Source organism: Trachinotus anak, unplaced genomic scaffold (genome assembly GCF_046630095.1).
Source record: "Trachinotus anak isolate AG129_WGS33_773 ecotype Australia unplaced genomic scaffold, CSIRO_AGI_Tana_v1 ptg000002l, whole genome shotgun sequence".
NCBI classification, from domain to species: Eukaryota; Metazoa; Chordata; class Actinopteri; order Carangiformes; family Carangidae; genus Trachinotus; species Trachinotus anak.
The window spans coordinates 12,438,911-12,457,030 of NW_027273853.1; the positions used below are offsets into that span (position 1 = coordinate 12,438,911).

The window sequence follows — 18,120 nt, forward strand, 5'->3', positions numbered from 1 at the left end:
AAAACATTAACTTAGATGAGGAATACCTGAGAATTACACAGCTATAAATACCGAGCCTGAGAGGCGTGGAAATCTCGCGACACTTGCAGGTGAATGAATCGCGAACATTGATGTTACACAAGTTGTTTGGTAACAAGCAAGTTGTGTAAGCCTGTGGTTAGTGGCATATCTGCCCATTGTCGCAGCGCTGTGTAGAGTAAAGGAACAACACAGCTCCTGTAGGTTCAGAAACTTGCACGTTTATCATCAGCGAAGTCTCTCTCCTGGTTCGGGTAAGTTATCTGAATCGCGGTGGCCTTGCACCTCAGGAAACACGCCAGCGTTTACCTGTGTGCGGTGCCCACCGCTACTCTCTCCCCTTGTTGTGGCTCCTGCAACATTGATAACATGATATTTTCACTTAAACTTGGAAGTAATCAAAATGTCCGAGAATTCAGACACATTTTAAAAACACACGAAGTTATATCATGTGAAATGAATACGACATATTTAAGATTCTGCTCTATTTCTAAGTCAGCAATCAAATTTAAGCAAAATTGGGGGAATTAACAATTTAACATTTGTCATTTTTCTTTGAGTTGTGTCCCTTTCATTGAATGATGCGTTCAGATGACACTAGTGCATTTGATCTACCTACAGAGGCACTTGAAATAAAATAATTCAACTTGCAGCCAGCGTTCATCTGTTATAAGTAATACTGTGCCTCAGACGTCTTACCAGCATCGTGGTAGTGGGAGAATTGGCGTCAGTCCAAAGTCAAAGTGTCTGAAGTCAGATTGTTATTCAAAGGAAAGAGGGGCTTTCTCAGCATCACACCACTTCCATACTAATGTTTTGCAAGGCGGCAGTGCGTGGAACTAGTTCCAAAGCACAGTCAAACAGACCAAAGGTGACCACACCATCAGAGGATCCATACATCAAGCTTGGTTCCCTAACTGAAAAACACAAGACTCAAATCAGTAACAGCATTATCACAATAAGGCTGTCGTGTAGTGGACTCTCACTATAGTGGACTAAGATATGCCAGCATTTCACAATGGATGATTGAAAGATGATTAAAAGTCCCACTTACTGATGGATCCAAGTTTAAGATTTATTGCAGTAACAGAAGGGTGTATGCAAGGAGACAAAAATGGGAGAGAATGGTACCAGAGTGTATCAAACCAGCAGTGAAACATGGTGGTGGGAATATGGGGGTGTTTTGCCCAGTCTTGTTGAAGTTAGACATCTGCACTAAACTGACTACACCCTAAACATGCAGAAGTACCTGTACATTCCTCAGAGACATGCTCCACCCTCTTGTTGGCCAATGCTAAATGCTAATTAAAACACCCTCTGTTCACATACGGAATTAGCTTCTTAAATAGCTACCACGTGAAAGTTTTTAATGGTATAATAAATCTCTTAAGTCTGCTAAAAACAGACATGCACTCAGTGTTTTGTGATGTAATTTTTACTCAGACACTTAATTCTCTACAGTTGCAGCACAACTTCATCTGTTCCAACAAAATGCCCGAGGGACCAGAGCTCCACCTGGCCAGCCTTTATGTAAACAAAATGTGCAAGGGAGTGGTGTTTACTGGACCGGTCAGAAAATCTGAAGTCAGCAAGAACCCTGATGTGCCCTTCACCTGTGAAACCTATCGTATTACAGCTGCTTCCAGAGGGAAGGAAGTGAAGCTCACGCTGACGCCCATCAAGGGTGAAAATCCCAACGAGAGAGTGAAAGCAGGACAAGCAGACCAGCCCATGGACATTGTCATCCGCTTTGGGATGTCTGGCTATTTCCGCCTCACCACGGAGGAAGAGTTGCCCAAACACGCCCATTTACGTTTTTATTCCAAAGAGACGCCCTGCAGAGTGCTGAGCTTTGTTGATGCACGCAGGTTTGGCAGCTGGGAGCCCAATGGGACGTGGAACCCTGAAAGAGGGCCCTGCATCATGTTTGAGTACAAAAGCTTCAGGTTAGCCACGTTTAGAGTGTCACTTGTGTCCCCTTGCTCGATGAAAATATGACTATCCCACTGACCAGTTAATCTTTTACAGGGAGAACGTCATGTCGCACCTGTCTGACAGCGCCTTTAATAGGCCCATCTGCGAAGCTCTGCTCAATCAGAAGTACTTCAATGGTATTGGGAACTATCTGAGGGCGGAAATCCTGTTCAGGTGATAAACACACACAACCTGCAGAATTGCACGAATTACATGCTATACAGTTGTACTCTATTAGGAGTGCACAGGTTCTGACCTTGTTAAGTGGGCTGGGTATCACATATGACATGCCAGTCCATTTTAATTATGTTTTATACAGATGTCAAATTTGGGAAGTAAGGGCACCGTTATCAGATCAGAAACCCGAGTTGAGGTGTCGGAATCAGTACTGGGAGGAAAACGTATTTGCTTATTTAAAGGGAAATTAAAAATATTTCTGCAGATGTACTGATATGACTAGTTTGCAAGTGGATTGCCTCGCCAGATGTAATCAGCGGCACAGGGGAGAAAGCCTAGCACTGTCAGACATTTTTTAACAGTAGGCTCATTTCACAGTACCAGCTCACATGTTTTCCAAGGTCTGTTTCCCTCAGATATGAACTGAATGGTTCCTTTCACTTTTCTGTTTTGTTATTTCCCGTGGGGAGAAGGGTGCTGATGCTGTAACTGTACACAAAAGAACCTTATTGTTTTACAAAAGAATGGGCCTTTAAGTAAAGGATCTCTTTTTTTAAGGTTGAGCATCCCGCCCTTCGTGTCTGCTAGGACTGTACTGGAAGGCCTTGAGTCAGAAGATTTATGTGAAAGTGGCAAGCTTGTGAAAAATGAGATTGCTGACACAAAGGTGAAAGAACCCAAAAACAAACACATTTTTCACATCATAAGTCCCTTAACCACAACCACTTTGCATTTTCTAACACTGCCTCTCTGTATTCTTTCCAGAAGACCTCTGACAGAGCTAAAAAGAAGGAAGTGAAAGGTGAAACGGGGGACCTGCTCAGACTGTGTCATACAGTACCTCTGGAGGTGGTCAACTTGGGTGGGTTATCACAGGTCTCCTGTCTGGGCAACTCAAGCCTTCTGTTTGCTTTCATTTAAAGTGAAAGGCTTCACCCTTATTCTGAGGTGATACAGTTTCATTTTCCTGTGAAATGTCCTCAACTTTTTGAAACATTTTGTGACTTACTGTAGGTGGAAAGGGCTATGATCCCGAGAAGGCAGACTACTCTGGCTTTGAGGCGTGGCTGCAGTGTTACTATGTGGATGGAATGAAATCTATCCGGGACCACAATGGCAGAACAATGTGGTTCAAAGTGAGTTAAAGGAAAAAGCCTATATTTTTATCTCTGGCACAAGATTTTATACATCACTGATACTAATACATACTGTTCTAACTCCAGGGAGATCCAGGCCCCATGGCACCTAAAGGTGTGTAATACTTTGAATACATAAAACTGAGGACTTCAGCTGAAATGTATCCGCGAACAGTCACAATGAACTGGTGTCACCTCTTTTGCTCATCACAGATTCAAAGTCACCAAGGGCAAAAAAGAGAGCAAAGAAAGAAGATGACCATGATTACACAGATAAGAAAAAGGTACGAACAGATCAACAGTCTCATTATTTTATTATTTTATGCTTTTCCTGTAACAACGTCTACAGAGTCACCTCTGAACAAAAGTTTGATTTCATTAGTTGGCCAGGAGTCGCTCTGAAAGCACAATGAAGAAAAAAGTGAACAAACAGGAAACTGTGACCAAAACATCAAAGAAGGAAAAGGATGCAGGTTGGAAAGACGGCAGTTACAAAAAAGTAAACACATCTCAGCATGAGAGGAGGTCAACTGCACGTAGGAGGAAGAGCAGCAGTGCAGAGCCAGCTGCAGGTGAGAATGAAACAAGTTTTCTTTTTCAACTGAGGGGAATTTTTGAAACAACTGAAATCTAATGGATTCCTCCTTCCTGTAGGCTCACAGAGGCGGAGCAGCAGAATTACCAGGCAGAACAACTAACGCAAATGGGAGAAAAGGGGATGCATCACTGTATTCATCACCGTGTTTTTATGCTTTTATACTATTAACTTTATTTTTAATAAAAACACTTCTCTACAAAAGTTCTATAAGTGTTTGATTTGAAGTATTTTTGGCTTTTTGGCAACAGTGTGCACCACAAATAGATGTGCTGCATTCAGTATCAAACAACTCTGTCAGAACAGCACCAGATGATTCATTTCATAGTTTTAACTAAATTCTACCTTCAGGATCAATGTCTATATTGGACTGACTGTCATATTGTCTGATGTCTTGATTTGCATTTCATTTAATTTTTTCCATCACACATACATTTTAAGCAGTATTCCAAATGTAGTCCCGCTGAGAATTGGTCATCACAGAATGAGAAGAAGTGACACAATTTGAAAGGGGCTGAAGTTCAGACTAATTCCCTCTGACGTAATGTGTGCTGGGTGCGTGTGGTCCTGTCTCTCCAAGAGGTCACAACTGAAAGAGGAGAAAACAATTCTGTTCTCAGCAGACTACACAATATAAAAAATATCAACAGACAGCAGTTAACACCAGAAATAGAAACACTTACTGCCAGGCCTCCCTTACTGGAAGGGTGGTGCAGAGAGTGGCCGTCACACTGCTCCCATGTGACTCATACAGTCGGACTACAAGTGCACTCTTCTGGTCCTCAGCCTTGCACACAACGGTGCGATTAGAGTAAATAACATTTAATGGGCTAAGTGGATTAAGTCAAGTTGAATGTTCATAAAATACCTGCTTAATGGTTTCCAGGATGACTGCTTCTGTGCTTACAGAGAAGGCACTCCAGGGCACAGTGTCATGAGTGCACTGGATTAACCTCAGAGGGAAATTGAGGTTGTACGAACACTGGATTACAGAGGCATCTTGGAAGGATCCTATACAAAACACAATATTGTCACATGTTACCTACGTGTTTCACCAGTCACACTGTCACAGTTTAAATCCTAATATATTTGCTTGCTTTTCAAAAAATGCAACATGAAAGAAACCTTTGTGTGGCATGATTGCATAGGTGAAATGGTGAGTCCCCATATCAGCATTGGTGTCTGGAGCCTTAGGTGCTCTCAGTCTACAACGAAGACATATACTGTTAGATGCAAGGAATTTCTGTATTTATAGAATTGTTTATTAACAGTAGGAAAACATACAGGGACAGTGTCATTGTGTTCTTGTGGACTGAATAACCGTATTTGCAGTCATTTAGCAGTGAAACCCCGAAGTTGTGCTCTGACAAGTCCGCCCACTTGTGACCCCAAACCTGAGACAAAAACCATGATGGAAAACAGTAAAGACAAAACAAAGCACTTCAACAGCATTCCCTTCATTTTAACAACATCACTGACATCTGCTCTCCTACAATTTATGTGTGCATGGTCAAAACAAGCTGCTGTCAAAATACCTGTGGAGATCAGTTTATATTAAGATAAAATAAAAATAAAGAAATTCTACTCATTCACTTGACTCCACAGTGAGTCCACCGTACCATACCTCAAATCTGGCCCAGTCCCATGACGTGTTCCTGTGTGTGGGTCTCTGCAGATGGCCAAACTGGATCTCATATGTTGCATTGGGGTTGTGGACTCGCACTGGGAATTCCACCTTGAGAAACTTGTGTGACTCTGCCCACTTCACCTGGAAGTGGAGGATGCAACACTGGGTATTTTTTTGGGTACTGAAGAATTGGTCTCTAGATTTCTCCATATATGATTAATGTTGTAAAGTACCTCTGTGTTGAATTTGATGTAAGGACACATAGCGTCCATGACAATCTCCTGTGTGACAGTGCTTTTATCACTGATCCTGAGGCTGAAGCTGACACTGCCTCGTAGACCACCTGAGGACACCAAATGGACGGGCTGCAGCACCTCCAGCACCGGCTTCCTATAGGGTCACAGTTTTCATATCTAGAATACCTGCACATACTCTGCTGTGTTCGGGGTGGCATAAGATGAATATAAGAGAAATGACTGACACCTTGTCTGAAGATGGTAGTCCATTACATCCCAAGCATCCCAGTACAGGGGGACATCATCAAACATGACAAACTGGTTCCCATGGCAGCTGTCAGAGATGGCTTCTCTGAAACCAATAAAAAGATGAGACAAGTGTTAATTAATGTTTATGTTGTAATAGATACATATGTTTCACATGCGGTTTTACATTACCTGTTTGCATTGATTAAATTCAGCGAAGCCAAAGTGCCATCTTTGTTCACAACAGTCTGTAAAATCCCGTTCTCCATGAGAACAGTGCCGTCGGCCTGTAGTGTTACACAGCACCTCAATCATCCAAATCAAATTACAACATACAGTGGCGAAATTAAATAAATGCTCTATTCTTTATATAGCACACACCTGAGCAGTGACAGAGACTGGAGTCACTGGCTGTGTGTCTTTGACAGGAGATAAACCGACACTGGGAACTCTCACCAAAGCTGCAGCAACACAGATACCATACAACATCAGATATAAAGTCGTAGTTTGGAGGGAAACAGCATAATTATTGTAAGTATCATACTCACATACCAAGATCAGGTTTACCGGCACCATCTTGAATCTGGATGACTTCATGGCGCTCCCAAGGCAAAGAGTTGAACACCCCTACACTGTTTCCCTTTGATCCCAGAGCTCCGCACGCATCATGCAGCAGCACAGTGCCATCACTACGGATGTCTAGGAAATATTGTGATGTAGTTTTAATGTTGGAAAACTATGCATATATCAATATAGCTCTGATTTTAATGGACAGCCGCTGTAATGAAAACTGTACCTTCATAATACCTGAGTGCATCCTCCGCAACCATCTCTATACAGCTGCCAGGGATCACATCATGGAACTGGTTCAGAAGCAGCAGCCTGGAGGGAAAGAAACAATCAACGAAACTATTTTAGCACAGCAACAATGGAGGCCATTGTTTTTTTATTTATCATCATCATCAAGCTTTAATGGGTGTGTCTGGACCTCCAGAGCTCCCGCAGTTTTTCCACAGGATACTTAAATGTCCTGTCCCGACACATGGCCAAGCTGCTGGCCACCTCCACATCGTGAAGGAGGCTCTCACACTGGCGGTTTCCACGTTTAATCTGAAAAAAACAAAGCAAGCATAAAAATAATTGCACTTTATACAGCACAAGCACTTTTTTGTATTGTTTCCACACATAACTAGGTGGTAGTATTTTTATCTTTTCATTGAGTAATACGTTTTCCACACTCCATATCTACTTCCCCTTGTGACTGCACAAAATATGACCCTTTTTTCCCTCAATTTCATGACTTATGTCTTATTCTGTGACATACAAGTGTGTTGTTGTGTCTGTTTTTACTTGTATATATCTATTCATTCATATTTTTAAAAAGTTTTAGAAATATGTTTAGAATCAAGACTGTTAGTAAGATTGGTAAAAGGCAGCAATCGAAGTAAATTCAGCATGTTATAAATCTACAGCTTTTTCCCAAACAGTCAACATGAGTGTTAGAGCTACCAACAGAGAATATTTACACCTCACAAATATATATTTATGGGGTTTATAGTTTTATAATGCACTATTCTGATTATTTTGTCTGATTCTATCCTATTTGTGTGCTTTCATAAGCAATCCTATTAGTTTTGTGTCGGAAAGTACAATTTCATTTTACAATGAGTCTGTGAACAGATCTCTTTTCTACCTGTGCCTGTGTGGTGTAGGTGCCATTGTGCAGCTCCAGAAAGAGCTCTCCTGTCCAGGTGCACAGCAGAGCTGAGCCAGCCCGGAGCTGAGAGAAAAGCTTGTCAGGACTGGACATCTGGACTCTGAGAAACAGACAAGACCAAAAAAAAAAACAGAACTGAGGTAAGACCTCTCTGGTTATTCATTCTGACTAAAACATGACTGTATGAACTAGTGTTATAGAAACCCGCCATGATGACATCAGTAGACAACACTCATATCCTTCAGTTGAAAGAGTTTGGCGTGGTTTTTGCCTACATGCTGACACACCCCTTTGATTCACAGACATCCAACATCGCAGACAAAGTAAATATAAAACTACTGACTAATTCATTGTAAGGGTTTATTTTTGTGGTTCCGTTATTCAGAATGTTTCCAGTTAAGTCTGGGCTCAGTCATTGTGACAAATAAGTGACCAGGACCTACTTAGGCAGCCCGTCAGTGTCCTGAATCCGGTGAATCCTGTCTATCATCAGCTGTGTGGGTCCGCCACCACCGTCACCAAACCCAAACAGCAACGCACTGTGGTTAGCTCTGCCTTTGTCCTTGTTATTCTTTATTGTTCTCACGAGCTGTGGGCAGAGAAAAACCCAGATGGATGGAAGCTTTGTGAGGATTGTAAATATTCTCTTCAGAGATTTAATTAACCACATTATGTGTACAAGAAACCAAACTCACGTCTTCAATCTTGCCCTTCATTTCATAGGAATTTCCAGGAGGGAAATGTGTCAAAACCTTGGATCCATCCAGACCTTCCCAGAAAAATGTGTTGTGCTTGGAAGGAGAAATCAAAACTGAAAATCAAAACTTTTCACACCTTTTTTAAGCTAGTGTACGCCACCTACTCACAGGAAAGGTATTGACCAGATTCCAGCTCAGCTTCTGTGTCAAAAAGTTGGAAATGCCACAACCCTGCATTATCTGAGGAAGTTGGGCAGAATATCCAAATGTATCTGGAAGCCAGAACTAAAGAGTAAAGAGAAAAGATCCTTATTTTATGTACTCTGTTATGTAGGAAAAGGTGGCCACAAGTATAGCACAGACTTTATATGGAGGTTAGCTCAGGTTATGTATGTTTTTTGAATCCCCACCTCTTTGCAATGCATCCCAAACTCTTGGTTAAAGAAGCGCTGGCCCTCCAGGAACTGCCTGACCATAGACTCCCCTGAGGGCAGATTGCCATCCTGATAGGGAAACATGTAAAAAGGTCTGAATGACAGCAGGCCAAATAATACTGCTGATTTCATAATATACATGTCATATGTGATTTTATTTATTTCTGAAAGCAGGTTTACCATTTCCACCCACGTTCCTCCCACTGGAATGAACTGGCCTTTCTTCACATAATCCTGGATCTGGGAGAAGAGTCCCGGGTACCAGCTCTTCACCCACTGGAACTGCTGGGCCTGGACAAAAAGGAAAAAGGATCTAAACTGAAGAGGACTGCTCAGATTTGTAGAGCCTTTATGGCTCATATAAAACTATACTAGTATGGAATTACCTGAGAGCAAGTAAACACAAACTCCGGGTTCTTCTCCATTAAACGGATTACTGTCACCCAACTCCGGCCACATTTGCGAATGGTCTCTTCATAGGGCCACAGCCAGGCTATAGATAAAGTCATAAAAATGAACCAATTTGAAACATTCTTCAAATATTATATATATATTAAATAATAAATTTCCTAGTTGTTTTTCACTACAATAATAAGGATGGGTATTATGGAAGAATGTTTGATACCTGAGATTTGGTAAAGATACCAAATCAATACTTTTTTTTAAACATGTTTTTATTTCTTTCCTTTTAACAAAAGAGCTGAGTTCTAAAATGTCAATGTTGGCAGCCTTGTGAGAAATCTGCCAAAAATAAAATAATCTAATATTGGAAATATTATGATCTAAATAAGTAAATACTTACAGTAAATCAGGAATAAGTAACAAGACAAAAATGTAATACTTCGGGGCTACAGATATAGTTATTCAGTTCCAAAGCAGTATAGTGATTTATTACTCCCTCAGCTCTGTGTGATAACAGAAATAAAAACTGAAACCTGAGTCTATGTGGCAGTGACCCATTGCATGGACAGTGTGCTGGCTTTCTCCGTTCCGCTGGCTGAAGAAGCTGCGAGCCAGACTGTGTGTTTTGGAGAAAGAGCTGGGATCAGAGGGGTCACAGAGGTTGACCATCTCATTCACAGTGAAGAGTGCCTGGTAGCCTCGCTGCTCTCCCTCTCCTAGTTCCTGTCGAAGGAAGAGTAAAGAAGTGAAAGAATTTTATGTTGGCCATCACTGAAATTCCTTTTCACTTCAGTAATGCATCGTCATGCATTGTTTTTTTTGTGACAGTACCTTCACAATGTCAATAAGCATCTCAAAATCAGTCAGCAGCTCCCTTACAGCGCAGTTCAATACCACCAGCTCAGCTCTCTGCACAGAAAACTTCCTGTTCGGGTCTGGAGCTGCAATCATGGACCCTTGACCAGCTCCAAACAGCCCATTACAGGCCATCTCTACATAAAGCGTGACACTAAAGAATGAGAGGAACTTAAGATGAGAGGTGCCCAAACATTCAGTAAGCCAAGTTGATTACAGAAGCAGCACTGAGCTCATGCTTTACTTAACTGACCTGTGTGGCTCCTCATCTTTCAGACAGTCAGACAGGATGTAACTCGTCTTTTCACCATCTTTAGTCAGGCCCTGCAAGTCCATACACATGGTAATTCAATCTAGACATGGGCTAAGCATAGAATTGTGGCACTTTAATCTACTCTGATGTAAATTGAACTGCTGCTGCGTTACCTGAACTGGCTGTCCATCTCTCCATACCATTGCTTCCCCATCACTTTCCCACAGAAGATGAACCTCTTTCCCTCTCCAGGACTCAGGGATTTTCAGGGTCACCTTAAACCAGCAAGTCCACCACCTTGAACAAGCATCAAGCTTGGTTTGGTGCCAAGATTTGAGGGACTAAAAGATATGATGGTGATAAAAATCTGACTATATCACTTACGTCGGTCCAAAGGTATCACCAACTTTATAAGGGGCAAAGCTCTGCTTGGAAGCTTCTGTGAATGTGATCCGTTTAGGGGACAAAAAGGAGGTGAGGGATTCCAGCGGCCAAGAGTCTCCATAGAGTCTGCGGAGAATAGTCATTCATAAAGCAGAGGCAAAGTTATTTATAATTCTCCAAATCACGAATATCAATCTCGATATCACTCAAAGACCTTCACTATACCCCTAATGTTAGGCCCACAAGATGAGCAACAAGTCAATCAATCCATTCACATTGCATATGATACTCTGACCAGATCTGATCAACCTACAGCTTTCAATTACATACATTTACACATAAACTCCAGAGCATGTGAGCAGATGAGGAAGCGTAGACATCATGGGAACATTTGTATAAGATTTTTTTATTTTAGAGACCAGAAATCACACAAATTCCTGTAGATTTATTTAGTGTTTTTTTTTCTTCCACACTTTGGTGCCCAGCTGGTGATGAGCCACAAAGAAACACTGTGAGCAGCATGATGTGCAATCTTGATTTACACGATATGGATACCTCCATATACTAAACAATCCTCTGCAGAAACATAGGCCAAGTCCGTGCAGCCGTGTGGAAGAATCCTTACCGTCCTCTCAGATTACAGTCTGTGAAGTAAATATCAGAGACAAATTTCTCTGCCCTCTCAAGAAGAGTGCGCCTGTTCTTCAGCACAGGCTGATGATACATCACCAAACTAACACACAATCACCTGCACTGCTGCAAAACGGAAAGCGCTCAAACCTATGACTGACTGTAAACTCAACTCTCAGGACCCGGAAGTGAAACGTTTTGTTATTGCGCTTAAAGAAACCAGCCGCTAGATGGCAGCCTCGTTTGACAAGTGGGAGCAACAGGAAGAGGTCAGAGGGCGCAGGTGAACTGTGCAAGTGCCACCAGTGGATATGTTACTGCCTGTGAAAAGGTTGTTCTATTCCCTTTTCACTGTGCCCTAATTCATTATTTATTAAGACATTATCATTGTTATTATCATTGTTGGAGTTTTGAGGAAATGTTTCTATTAATTTTTCTTCAGGGTTTGATTTTTCTATAGATAAGTTTGAAGATGTTTTGGTGATTTATTTTGGAAGGGTCAGCCTACATTGGACATTTTCAGTGGACTCTCTGAGTGGGGTTGATTGGCTGCTCAATCAGGGAGAGAGGAAACAGGTGTGGGCTGGCAGATCCAGTTAGAATTTAGTGTGGGGTGGGGTGCTTGGAATGAGGAGCATTTTAGCTCACCCCCACACTTACCTGGGAGGATGGTATGCTCCACTTAGGGGAAGATTAAGTGCAGGCTATTGAGGGGTCAGAGAGAGAGAGAGAGAGAGGAAAAGACGTAGAGCAGGTGGCAGCTTGGAGTGAGGCTGCAATTTTAATATTTGTTTGATATGGTTTAAGTTCTTTTTCTTTGAATAGCCCGGGATTCATTTGTGTTTTTTGTTTGTAGTATTTGGTTAATAAAAAATTTCACTTTTGAGCACAGACTCTCGCCTGCTGACAACGTTTTTTTACAACATCTTTTTAAAACCATCCGGTGCTTACATCATCATCTGCCCCTTGCAGAGAGAGGCAACACCACACTGCCCTTAATAGAAAGAATTGATGAAATCATATAAAACAAGGGAGCTTATTTAATTTATTTGGGAGAACGGGGGTATGAGAATGCATATTTAAAATCAAAATAGGTCTGATGATTCACTGCTAAAAGTAAACCCACTGCATGTTAAGCCATTCAGAGTTAGACAATACAGTGAAAATTTATGTAAAAACACATAAATATTTATTTTATTTTTTTTAATTGATACAGCAGTTATTTACACTTATACACAAAGCAACAACTGGAAAACACAAAACACAATGGCACAAGTAAAATTTCCTTTTTTGAATGAGTGAATATCAACAGTTAAATTAGACCAAAAGCAGCAACAAGCAGTCAAAAAGGTCTCTCTTGTATTGAAGGACGAGTGTTTGGGTTTACAGTAAAAATGTCATCTTCTATGACATACATGCAAATACAATGGACATACACCCAGGGACATCTAAAATGATCCAAGAGAAATGTTTGGATATGATAAAGACAGAATAGATGATAAAGTGCCCAAGAGAAATCTTGTTAGGATGACATGATGATGTAATAACTTTCCAGGGATCCGGTGGTTAACTTGACAAGCTACAGCGTAACTGAGGAGTGCTGGGGAGTTAGTCTTGTGATCGGACTGGGGGATAGGGGTTAGGGGTCATCCCACATGCAGTCTGAAAATACAAAGGCCTTTTTTTCTCTCAGCATTATTCACAGGGAAAGAGCTGTGTTTGTACAGAGCTGAGTGGCCTTTTATTATAAAATCCATAGAGCAGCTCTAAGTAGAGGGTTGGTGGAAATGTGGTATAGCCCATCCCTCTCCGGCCACCCTACCATCAGGGATGTCTGTCGACTCTTATCCCCCTATTGTTTGTACTGTGGTTGGGCTTTCCACCATGCCAAGACAGCCCAAGGGAACTGGTGCCATGATCCGACTTGACCTGAGATTCTCACCAGTTCAGCTCCGGCCGGACTGTGTTTGCCTGGAAGTGTCCTGGAGCTCTCCTTAAGAAACTCACCACATCATGTCAGATAAATAAAAGGGGATTAGAGAGGACAGCTGTTCCTCTTGCTCTAAGGAAGTGGTCATACAGCATAAAACATCCAGCATGGAGGCCTATCACGTTCTGCCTGCCACAACACAGGAGAGGAAGTCCAGACTGTGGCTTGAGAAAAAAACAGTGCTTCCCAAAACCCCAGAGCTGCATGCAAACTTCATCATGTGATCTACTGAAACCTCGCGTGCCTCCACCACATGTCCAAACTGACCCGTGGGACAATATCACAAACAGTAACAGTATGATGGGTGCAAAAGGACAAATGGTTATTGAGTTCCTTTGAAATGAGATCTCGAAAGATGAGCTATACTCTTGAGCTGTACTCATCTCTCTCTCCAGTGTTGTATCCAGCACCTTTGCCTTTGTCCTGTTCAGCAGCAGATCTAAGAAATAGAAGAGCCACAGGACATTTAAAATTTAACTGACTCTTTAAATACATGCCACTTGCAGTCTTTAATGAATGTCAGCTGTCAGTTATTTAATGGCCATCACGTATCCCTTGGTGAGGTTTGTTTCAAGATAATGTTTGTTATTTAGTTCCATAATACATGATGTTGAAGTGATTATAAGCTAGAGCTGTGTTTTTGTTTTTTTTTTATCACCACAACTCTTAATTTTGTCCACATTTTCCACTAAAACTGCCAGTTCCCAAAAGCATTTGAGGTTTTATCTACCTCAGCTCATTTTCCTAAGTCAGTTCAACTAAAATGTTGGGTGCATTTGAAGTATCAAGTTTAACTGTTTCCACTTAATCAGGTCAATCAGATTAGTTCAAGCAACATCAACATAGATTTTACAGTTGACCTGACTATGTATGTGTGGCCTCTGCAAAAATGCATAGGCAACCTCACATAGCCAACAAGGGCTGTGCACCTTTTTGTGCCACATGTGCCACAAGAAACTTCCTTTTTGGATCAGGAGTTCCCAAGGTAAAGACAAACTTTTATAGTGTTTGTATTTATCAAAAATGCTGCTTAAATTAAATATTGAACAAGTAAAATAGATAAATGTTGCAGGGTTGTCAAAGTAAACCTTATAACTGCAGTTTTTAGTAACTTAAAAAGCCAACACATTTTTTAAGGCCAGTTTTAGTACTTGTGTGATTTTTAGCTACAATTGTTAACATACAAGAAGCTAAACGGATTTATATTTGTGGATCATTTCTGAGTGTGTGATTTTTTGCAGAGAAAAATTATTTTTTGGAAGTAAATAAATCATGACTGATGATTTAGCTGTGCGCATATATTTTTCAACCTGGCACATTCATATTGGATGATTTTGCAGCACACAATTCATGTCCAATTATCAATTGTACAGTATCGGTGGTAAATTTAGTAATATAGTTGTATTTGCAAATAGTTAACAATTTGCTCTTGTAGGTAGTTATTATTACTGTTTCCGTATAGTTGGTGCATTATCTCCTTTAAATTGATTTATTTTTATTTTTATTTTATATTATTTTACTAGCAGAACATTAGGAACAAATTCTTATTTATGATGACATCCTGGCAAGTGTCAGAAAATACAGGTATGGGAATCAATCAAAATTTATTTTTACTTTTAGTCAATTTTGTCACCTGCAGAATTTAATGGCCTGTTTTAGCCAAAGCCAACCCAATGCTGACCACTTTGCTCAACCTAATATACTTACCTACTGACCTGCTGCACTTGCCTTTTCTTTGGATCATCCAACTCTCTTTATACTTACTGTCATACTGACCGACAGGGAAGAATCCAAGCAAATCCTTGAACTTCACTTAACACTACCCAATTACTAACCTTGCTTTCCACTATCCTAAAGGATTCTGTTGTAGGAGTAACGTAGTTCCATGTTGTAATGTAGTTCTGCTATGGCTGTAGACTCCACTGATATAACACAAGGCTGTACTTATGTATGTTTGTATTTTCTCAATGTGTTTTATGTTGTAAGGAAACCACTGGAAAGTCATTTGTTTTTCTCTGAAAAAAAAATCATATGGTCTTTTAACGACAAAGTTAAATGGGCACTTTAGTTTCCTGGAAAACTTACTAGACAACTGTGATAATGTGTATGGAATAATCCACTACGGCACTTTCGAACAGTACTCTGGTCCTTCCATTTGTCTGTGCCATGCATGATAGTAGTTAGCTTTCAGTTAACAACCCTTGATTACACTTGTACATGTGCTTGGTTTTTTATAGTCAATTGTGGGATATTTTCTTGTCTACTATTTATGGTGTAATAAGGCTCATTAGACACCTGGACACCACTACTGATGCTCACTGAACTACATAGTATAATAATTGACTGTACACACAGCACAGATCCTCCTGCAATCCTCCTATAGTGGAAACATAAAGCCTAATCAATTAAACTATCACAAAGTTTTAAGTCCCCCCCCCCCATACTTCATGCAGATGTTATAAAAATGTTATATATAATATTGTAGTATGTTATCTGTTCAGTAAAGACATGATGTGCTACTTAAAAGCTTGTGCAATTTAACTACACCACGACAAGTTAAGCAGTAAGCTTTTATATTTCAGATTTTCTAAATTTCTACATTGACAGTTCTTGTGTGGTAAAAACACAGTAGGCTAAGGCTATTTCGCATACAGTCGTATAAGATAAATGTTAATGGCTAATGAAACATGTTAAATGTGTGGCATTTGCCATAATATTCATCTATGCCTCATGGAAATTACTCAGTTAAATTTTTTTTAATGAACTTAACATTGCAGCTGTAAGACCTATCTCTGAACAAGTTAATTCAACAAGATGCATAGTTGAGCCAACTTTTATTTTTATTATGTTTGCACAACTAGAAAATATAAATTGATTCTACAAGATGCTAAGTTTAAACAACTTTTATTTTTTATGAGTCATTCTCTGATGTCTCAATTAAGATTTAGGTTTGTCTTGTTGGTATAATTAAAAAAACTTGTTGATTAAACTTAAAGTTTAGCTTTAGCTTCACCTTTCTCACCCCAACTATTTATTCTAAGATTAAGGAACTCAGATATATGTGCAAACAACTTAATTCAACTTATATGTGCAAACAACTTAGTATTTGCAAAACCCTTATAATTCACCTAACTCAACATTTTAAGGCTACCAGGTTACAAATTATTTTAAGTTGAACCAGCTTGTTCATTTATTCATCCACAAATGCATAGTATTTACTCTCAGAAATAAGTGATATGAGCATATTTAACTTAATGAGATGTGGCCATTTCGTCATCAGAAACCTTTATTGAACCAAATGATTATAACATGGATCTGTTTGTCAGAATTTAATGCTAGGAAACACTATTTAAAATATTTATGAAATAATGGATTACTATGAGTTTTTTCTCACCAGTCACTAAGGTTTTTGAGTTTGTTTAATTTCCTTTAGTTTTAGTTTCATTTAAGCAGTTAACCAAATTAATTTGATGATATGGGCATTACACATTTTTTTAAAATTCTCTTCGCATGGGTTTCCTCCTGATTGCAGAAGTTTCAATTTGTTTCATTCAATAATGTGTTTGCTGCTATGCAGGGCTCAAAAGCTGTTTTTCTCAAATTAATTTCTAAAGTTAATTCACAAATGTATTCTTAACTACGTACCATAAAAATCTCTAATTACACAGCTACACAAACCAAAGAAAATATTCTCCAGGGTACCACTTATCTTTTATAGAAAACCACAATTATAGAAAATGGGCTCAAAATTTACATGTCACACTGTCATGGATGACTAAGAGTGGCACAAGTGAGTCTACATTCCCAAAAATCTCAACTAATGAGGACACAACCCCTATAAATGCCATCACTCCCTTTTTAAACTCTAGATGTATGGTTCAATTAAGGTTACACATTCTCTTGAAATATCCTCTGCAATTGTCAACTTTATGTATTTATATCTCACCCTCTAAAATCAGTCAAGGAAAACACAGACTTTGCCAACTAAAATAGTTCAGCATGTTAAACTTCAGTTTTGGGAGATTCAGACAAAGAGACATCTTCAAAAAGTGTGTGATACACCAGGTTTGAGCCGTCATTAAGCCATTCATGAGCTTTTATCTAAAGTCTTAATGATGGAAATCATCAAGTTGACCAGCTGTGATTAGTCGAGCTTGACAAATACCCCTTTTTTTAATATTATGTACAGAACATAATGTCAAAAAGCATGAATGTGGTCTTTTTTTCTTGTTTTTACCCTTTGCTTACCTTTTTTGCCTTAATAGACAGCATATTAAAGAGACAATGAGAATAAGTCCCAGTGCAGAGCCCACCAGAATGGTAACCAGTAGACCTGCAGAGCGTGGGGGCAACAGAGGCAGAAAGCATTACGTGATGATTGGACTGTTTTTCTCCATGCGTTCATCTGGTCTGTGGGCTTGCATACAATGTGTATACCAATAAATTATGATACATCAAAAGAATTAAAACAATAACTCATTAAGGTGTAGTTTTAATGTTGAAATAAAAATTAGCTATTTACATTTTATACCTATTCTATGCACCATAGATGGTTTAGTTTGGAACTGATTAGCTCTAAATGATGATGAGCCATGATTTTGATGTTGGAGCAATTATTCTTTTCCCTTGTTAACTTGTTAACTGAATTAAAATGAGACAGAGAAAATGTCATTTTAACTATTTCATTGCTTATTTGTTAAAACTCCACAACAGAAAACAAGGTGATTGTAGCCCACAAAGGAAGCATC

The 18,120-nt window shown here is 39.8% G+C and overlaps 2 protein-coding genes across 4 annotated transcripts; one reads left to right on the plus strand and one right to left on the minus strand.

The window, feature by feature from the left end:
* The first annotated feature begins 9 nt into the window (after positions 1-9).
* neil1 (nei-like DNA glycosylase 1) lies at positions 10-4,104 on the plus strand. 3 transcript variants are annotated; one of them, XM_071498483.1, is made up of 10 exons: positions 10-272; positions 1,480-1,964; positions 2,047-2,166; positions 2,728-2,836; positions 2,935-3,031; positions 3,184-3,305; positions 3,393-3,420; positions 3,519-3,589; positions 3,688-3,877; positions 3,960-4,104. In XM_071498483.1, exons 2-10 carry the CDS (start codon positions 1,510-1,512, stop codon positions 4,001-4,003), a joined length of 1,236 nt encoding a protein of 411 aa, XP_071354584.1. In that variant the 5' UTR covers positions 10-272; positions 1,480-1,509; the 3' UTR covers positions 4,004-4,104. The 3 variants fall into 3 exon arrangements, with proteins under 3 accessions (XP_071354584.1, XP_071354567.1, XP_071354575.1); XM_071498466.1 differs by lacking the exon at positions 3,960-4,104 and having other exon boundaries at positions 3,688-3,939; XM_071498474.1 differs by lacking the exon at positions 3,960-4,104 and having other exon boundaries at positions 2,938-3,031; positions 3,688-3,939.
* On the minus strand, positions 3,603-11,574 carry man2c1 (mannosidase, alpha, class 2C, member 1). Its single transcript, XM_071498446.1, has 26 exons — positions 11,378-11,574; positions 10,753-10,878; positions 10,542-10,665; positions 10,369-10,439; positions 10,092-10,269; positions 9,794-9,983; positions 9,245-9,351; positions 9,039-9,149; positions 8,835-8,927; positions 8,593-8,709; positions 8,422-8,517; positions 8,170-8,315; positions 7,703-7,826; positions 6,998-7,119; positions 6,806-6,891; positions 6,562-6,708; positions 6,391-6,470; positions 6,202-6,296; positions 6,011-6,115; positions 5,761-5,917; positions 5,525-5,668; positions 5,185-5,294; positions 5,026-5,105; positions 4,769-4,911; positions 4,584-4,687; positions 3,603-4,489 (listed from the first exon to the last, which is right to left on the minus strand). The coding sequence occupies exons 1-26, from the start codon at positions 11,476-11,478 to the stop codon at positions 4,378-4,380; spliced, it is 3,069 nt and encodes a 1,022-aa protein (XP_071354547.1). The 5' UTR covers positions 11,479-11,574; the 3' UTR covers positions 3,603-4,377.
* Positions 11,575-18,120: the final 6,546 nt, after the last annotated feature.